Raw genomic sequence first — 7,158 nt, 5'->3', positions numbered from 1 at the left:
TCAACAGTGGCGTGCGTGAAACACACCGCTTGTAGTCCTCCGCAGAGGGCTTGCGCTTTTTTCTTTTGAGGGGGAGGGGGATTTGAACAAACATGCCTCCACATCTAAACAACCGCCACTAAAAGTCACCCCGAGGTGTATTCAAGCCAGGGATACCTCGGCGGTTGGTTCTTTGCGAGGGGAAGACGGTGTTTTGCGGGGTAAAACGTGCACCGCGCACTAATTGTCGCTTTGCGGAAGACTACTCGACGCAGCCGGGACTTCGTGCGAGCGGAGCTGAATGGAGGCAGCCTCTTCCTGGTGGATAAACAGTGACAGCTACAGGGCAGCCACCTAGACCCACCACACAGGCTCTGGCGCTGCCCTGGCAAACAACACCAAAATGGCTTCAGACAGTACACACATCGCGCAGTTGACTTCTGGTGAGTAAAGGAGATCGGAAAATATGTCATGGTTGTTTTAATATCCCCCCAATTTCCTCGGTGCCCTCTTCTAACGCAGCTCCCGTCCTCTTCTCCCCCTCCAACCATACCAGAACTGTACTTCCTAATAGCCCGATTTCTAGAAGCTGGACCGTGTCAAAAAGCAGCCGAGGTTGGTGTTTTTGCATTTTAGGATTATTTATAATATGTCCGAAATCGTCATGGGGTGTAATTTTGTATTTTTATCCTATTTTCAGACCCTGATAAGGGAGGTGGAGGAGAAGGAGGTAAGCAGTCAGCAATACGAGAGAGATGCTTCTCTCTGCACTGTACTTTGTGATGTTGCTTTTACTCTGATTTATCATTTACTGTTTTAAAACATCACTCGATACATTTATGAACTGGATGATCACAGTCGACACTGTTTTTCCACCTCAGCTTCTACCCAAAAGGCTGGACTGGACAGGGCAGGAACACCCCGGGACATACGAAAATTTGGTAAGGGAGCTCTATAACTGAGGAAAAAGTTTTTAGAGAGCAAAATAAAAATTGAATTTCCCGCAATTTTTAAATCAGGTGGCAAAGAAAAAAACTGCAAAGGACTCTGCAGGGCGAGCTGGCTGCTAGTCGGGGCCGTTGTGGGGCACCGAGGGGTCGGGTCCCAGCTTCCAGTGAACCGTGGTGTGCGACTTTGGTGCCATGCATGCCCAAAAGGTTGCAATAGTTGTTGGAAAAATGTGTGTGAAATGTTGATACGTCATGAGTGTTGTGGTGTAGGAGCGCCAGGATCCGGAGGAGGGACTCCCTGCGCCACACAAGCCAGAGAGAGAGAGATGGAGGCGCTCTTGTCCTGCTAGAACCACAGTTTGTGTGCACGGGTTGAAAACACACGGGGGGCAAGAGTTAGAAAACAGGACATTTTGAGAAGAATATAAACAGTGTATTCAGCAAAGCTGGAGTCCCAGCTCCCGTTTGAGGCCGCACGGTTGTTGTTGGAGTCATTTTGGAGAGCAGTGTGTGTGTTTTTTTTTTTTTTGAGGGGGGGATTGTGGTGCGAGCTCGGATGGAAGAGAAGAGGGAGATCAGTTTATGTGAAGATGCGAGGTAACGTGGAGCTGATATCTTATAATCGCTCTATTAATTGACGCGCTAATTGTCATGTAAACAAACAGGGCTCGCTTGGAAGCGCCGTTTACGCATGGGGGCGTGGAGAGAATTAATCATCGCGTACATATTTATTTCTTTGCCAGGCTGCTGAAAGTGTGCATCCCCACGTTTTTTATTTTCGCTATTTTACAAGTTTTATTTTAACGCCGATATAAAGATAATGGCATATTTAATCCGAAAATACCTCCATTTTTTTTTGTGGATTTCTCCCCCCCCCACCACACACACACACAGGCAGGCAGATGAACATGGAGACGAGGTCGCATGAAGTGTGTAGATTCACCGGGATGTAAATCTACACGTTTAAGAAATTACTGACAACGTCTCTCTGCCTGCCTGTGTGTGTGTGTGTGTGTGTGTGTGTGTTTTCTCGCTCTCTTCCTGCTTGGCTCATTCGGCTCTCCGTTCCTCCTCCTCCTCCTCCCATTCCCAGCCGTTCAGCCTTCCTCCTGTCTATTGTGCATAATTTCCTCTATTGAAAAATACTGCGGAGGGCTTTTAATTATTACGCCAAATAGAAGCAGTGTGTTTAGATGCAGGGGCGCCGGATCCACGGCTGGATATGTTTGTCAAGCGGTTTTGTGTGTGTGTGTGTGTGTGTGTGTGTAGGTTGGTGTCTGGGCTGGCACGGAAGGGGGCTGGGCAACAATGAGGAATCAACGCAGACTTCAATGATATTGTAATAATTAACGATATTAATTGTGGCTAATTAATTAAGGCCGATTAATTGGATGTATAGATATTTTAATTTTGCATATAAAATTGATCGGGAACCCAGTATACAAAAAAATATGAACCCATATTTGAATGAAAATAGCAGCCTATTATTATTAAAACCATATTTACACCAATTTGCTGATTTTAATTTTTTAGCTTAAATGAGTGGATTTCAACAATGGCTGTTTTTCAGCTATTAGAACAGTGTATTAAAGAGGATGATGTCTTGAATAAGTGATATTTCTGAATGTTTGAGCAGTGTGTTGAGATGTAAGATGATCACTGCACAGAGGGTAACTTGCAGCCATGTGCATAGGGCCATGTGCTTTCTGGTGGTGCTGTTGTGACTGAGGGGAGTGTTATCCAATACCCTTAAGAAGCAAGTAAAATGGAGCAAATTGTTGGTGTGTGTGTGTGTGTGTGTGTGTGTGTGTGTATGTTGGTCGTGGCTCTCTGTGTACCTGAGAGGGGCTTGTGCGCTGATGTGTGCTTAGAAACACTGATCACGTCTCTGAACCAGCAAGGATGTTGAAAGCAATTAAGGGGTCATTAATTGTGTGTGTGTGTGTGTGTGTGTGTGTGGGTCACAGAGACAAGTGTTAATGTCAGTGCTCAGATAAAGGAATGGGGGAAAAAATGCGTGACTGGATTAATTGTTTAATTTTAGGCTTATTTGACCTCGTTCAGATATATAAATCCAATGTGTCTGAAACAAAGCTGATTACCTCATGTCTGGTTTGAGAGAATACATTTTAAATAATCCTGCATCCTGAAATAAACACAGTGCTGCATATTTATCTCTCTCATCCTGTGGTGTATCGCCGCCTCTTCAAGCGTGTGTGTGCCTCCTCAGAGGTAGGCCATGCAGGAGGTGGGACCAGACACACACACTGTGTTTACAACAGTGTGGCTTTCATTCTGCTTCATGCTTAGGTTGCATACCTCAACTCTGCTGTTGTCCCATACTGCATGTGAACTGTATCCATGTTCACTTACAAGACAAACACTTTAACTGAATTTCAGCATTTATTTTATCTGTTTTCATTTTGTCATATAAATATTTGATAATTAATGTTTTTGTCAGAGTGCCTTTCATGCATCTGAAATTATGATTTTGGCAGGTTGAGAAGGAATGTTAACCTTACTCTGTTTATTTCTGTTGAAACCCTCAGAGAATAGTTGTTGATATCATTTTTAAGAGGGCACCTTTTATTTTTGAAATTCTCAGCACACAAAGAGGCATTTAGGGCAGCGACCTTGTTTTTCATTTCTCCTAATTTTGCAGATTTTTTTTCTGTGTGTGTGTGCTTAAGAGTTTGAAACCAAATGGACTTGAGCCAAAGAATGAACCTTTTTGTGCACAGGCCACAGTCGCTTGTAAACACTTAATTATACCCTTTTATTTTGGAATAGAGTAGGACCAACTGAAATTGTTTTTCTGTATATTATTAGTTTGTTTTTGGTGTAGTAATGTGGTACCACCTTAATCATTACAGGGAGGTTTTCCTGTCCTTGGCACTTGGGTTAATGCAGGCTGAGCAACAAAAACATGTAGAGCTAGTGGGGGTTTGATGTCTTTCTTAATCAGTTTTTGGCAACGAAGTGGCTTGTACACATTTTGTCTTCTTTTTACTATACCACCCTGCTCCCCTATGACTGCTCTTTTGTCATTTACCAGTCTGAATACAAGCTGAGCTAAGTGTGTGTGTGTGTGTGTGTGTGTGTGTTCAGGTGAAGCTATACCGGCACATCAGCGCAGACCACCTGCTGCAGGTCTGCTCCAGAGTTTGTCCGCTGCTGGAGAGGGAAGTCCCTGCCAGCGTGCCTGGACTCACCAGCCTGCTGGGTGCCGGCAGGCAGAATCTCCTCCGCACCAGCAAGAGTGAGTTGATGTTATAATACATAGTATAGCAAATGAGCTACTTTAATGTACACATGTGCAAACACACCCACTCAGGCAACGACTGTATTTCATCTCTCTGCATGTGTGTGTGTGTGTGTGTGTGTGGACTAACAGGCCTCATACATACAGTCTTTCATGCGTTTATGCAAATATAAGTGCATGCGCACAGAACAGCTCACATAGACGAGCCATGATACAAACCATATAATGTTTCTTTATGCTTCCAGGTTGCAAGCATGTTGTGTGGAAAGGCTCAGCGCTGGCTGCACTACACTGTGGACGACCACCAGAGCCTCCTATCATCTATGGGAGCCCTCCTAATATTGGTAAAGAAAACACTTTGCATTTTGCAATTTGCAAAACAAAAAACAGCATTTCTTTGTCTGTTCCTTTTGATATTCACTAGTATATGAGTCAGATCTTACATACTACACTATATCTTTGCTTGCCAAGGTCTTTACTGCCAGTAGCATTTGACAGCAGTGTTATTATTGATTTGCTTCAGAATCACAGTTGTGGCCCATTTTCATGTTCTTAAAAATACTTTATTAAACGAGTGGGCTTTCATTGATTTGCTGCCCGCCAAGCTTTCGCCATGTAATGATGTCCTCACCTGCTGCATGCATCTTCCCTCGCCACCCAGTCGAGACGAGCTTCGGACGCCGACTCAACGGCTCCTACCGTCTCCGGCAGCTGGTGCCCACGGCCGTGTACCAGCACATGAAGATGCACAAGAGGATCCTGGGACACCTGTCGTCCGTGTACTGCGTCACCTTCGACAGGACCGGGCGGCGCATCTTCACGGTGAGGCTGCAGTCTTTACGTGTGCATGAGTGTGTGTTGACTTCAGCTGTGTGTGTGCTGGTGATTTCAGTGACATTGTTGAGCGTTAGTGTTTCCCCCTGTATTTTTTTAGAGTCACCTCTTGTGTACATGTTTGTTACAAGCTGTCTTTTGCTTACCAAGTTGACCAAGCGTCTGTATTCCCTGTCGTAACAGTTCTGGTAGGAGGTAATTACTGTTTACCTTAATGTGGTGCGACGCTTTCTCTGAATGACTCACAGCTGTAGCCGAATTCTGCCTTGCGTGGAGGAGCAAATTCACACATCTTTAGAACAATTATTATATATTCAACAATGGGGAAACAAGGAATTCCCATAGTCACGGAAGGGAAGAAGTTGACCGTTGCCCTCTGGATGACACTTATATACATGTGCCATGTTAGCTTCCTTTCCCATGTGCTTGGGTTGGAGATGCAGCGCGGGTAAAGTGTTGGGTGTTGATCGAACGATGAGATAATGTTGATTCAATGTTGCCGTCCTTCTGTTTTGGATCCTTGAGTCAAACACTGCCTGCTGCTATACACCATTTTCAGCTTTCACTTCTTAAATCTCTAAAAATGGCTGGCTGCTGAGAGGGAGGGAGGGAGGGAGAGAGGGAGGGAGGGGGGGTTAGATTGACTCTCTCCGTCTCTCTGTTGCTGTTATCTCTCTTTCCACCGTTCTTACACTCCCTGCACTTGCTCTCTCTCTCTCACTCTCTCTTCCTTTTCCTCATCCTGCGCTGCCCCTCCTTTGTTCCTTTCTCTCTTCTCCCTGTGTCCCCCCCCTTCTCTTCTTGCTATTTCTCATCATAACTGGAGAAAATGTTTCCTCTGAGGCGCTGGCTAAGTGCCAGAATTAAAATTCGTTCTTAGTCTCCCTCACTCTCTCCTTCTCCCTTTTTTCTCTCCGCTCGTTTTTTCTCTCTCTCTCTCTCTCTTGCTGTCTCCTTTCATCACAAGATCATTTTTATTTATATATTTTCTTATTTTGGGATCTCTTCAGTCTTTTTCACTCAGACTTTGCTGCAGTGGAAGGCAAGATCGATCGATTATTGATTATTTCAGCCTAAACATTCGCTGAGATCATTTTGTTATCAATGAGCAAGTGCATGCATGTTGGTCCAACAACTGGTTGGCCAACAGCCATATTGATTTGTGTAATATAGCTTTAGAAATGGCTGCAAGCTCATTATCACGTCCATTGGGAAGGACAAATCAGACGAGCTAGTGTACATTGTTTGTCGCTGTGACGGTAGCTAACATAACTTCACATCTATAGCAACAAGCAAAGTTAGTGTCAAGTGTCTGGCTTTCTCCAAACCCTTCACCTTTCAGGCCCGGCTCTCTTTCGGGGCGTATCGTTTTTTCTCGCCACTGCCGTAATTTGTCCTTGAGTTTTTTCTAAATCGCTAAGGGAGCACTTGCTGTTTTGATCAGTCCACATAAAATAGCAGCCCCAGTCAGACTCTGTTCTGCCGGTGATGGAGCGACTGATTGTGATTTATTCAAAGGAGGGGGTTGGTGTTTTCATCTCACATTTCCTCCAAAATCCATGCTGATACTGATAGTGTGGCCCGTCTTTATGAAATCGACTTTGCAGATGTAACAGGATGGATGTTTCTGCGTGGTCTGTAACCAACCAGCTGGAATCAAATCAGCCTGTCTGTAATGCCAACTTGATAATCAGGTTAGGAAAATTGTGCACTCACATTTAGTAAATGTGCTTATATTTCTAACATGACATTGTTTCTATCCATAACCTTCTTTTAAGGTAAAGACATTAGATCATGTCACACTGCGTTCTCGCATGCAGACACTTGTTACCTGTTGGTTTTTAAGACTATTTTGAGATCGCAATCAAGGCACAGATGGGTCTGGCACCATGTTGAATTGGAAACCCTTTAACCCCTTACAAGCTGGATCACAGCCAGAAATTCTCAGTTGAGTCCCTGTAGGGTGTTTCCATGTCTTGATTAAGGGTCTTGATCGTGCATTTTTTAATCCAGATTAAAGGCTGTGTAAGAAGTTGCCTCTAGGCTACAACATCTATTAGAGGCTTGACTTTATGGATTATGGATTATTTATTAATATTATGTGTTCCTTTCTTTGCTTGCATTGTTTTTACT

The 7,158-nt window shown here is 44.2% G+C and overlaps 1 protein-coding gene across 1 annotated transcript in view; it reads left to right on the top strand.

The window, feature by feature from the left end:
- Window positions 1-318: 318 nt before the first annotated feature.
- The window catches only part of phip (pleckstrin homology domain interacting protein), a 29,658-nt gene continuing 22,818 nt past the window's right edge, over window positions 319-7,158 (top strand). Inside the window, exons 1-7 of the mRNA XM_070925375.1 lie at window positions 319-422; window positions 536-594; window positions 680-709; window positions 861-920; window positions 4,038-4,188; window positions 4,437-4,535; window positions 4,853-5,013. Coding sequence (XP_070781476.1) covers window positions 383-422; window positions 536-594; window positions 680-709; window positions 861-920; window positions 4,038-4,188; window positions 4,437-4,535; window positions 4,853-5,013 — 600 coding nt within the window. The 5' untranslated portion in view covers window positions 319-382. The remainder of the gene's footprint in view (window positions 423-535; window positions 595-679; window positions 710-860; window positions 921-4,037; window positions 4,189-4,436; window positions 4,536-4,852; window positions 5,014-7,158) is intronic.

The sequence above is a fragment of the Enoplosus armatus genome, chromosome 19 (genome assembly GCF_043641665.1).
Source record: "Enoplosus armatus isolate fEnoArm2 chromosome 19, fEnoArm2.hap1, whole genome shotgun sequence".
NCBI lineage: Eukaryota > Metazoa > Chordata > Actinopteri > Centrarchiformes > Enoplosidae > Enoplosus > Enoplosus armatus.
The sequence above is the reverse complement of the archived record's forward strand: the minus strand, read 5'-3'. Positions and strand labels throughout refer to the sequence as shown.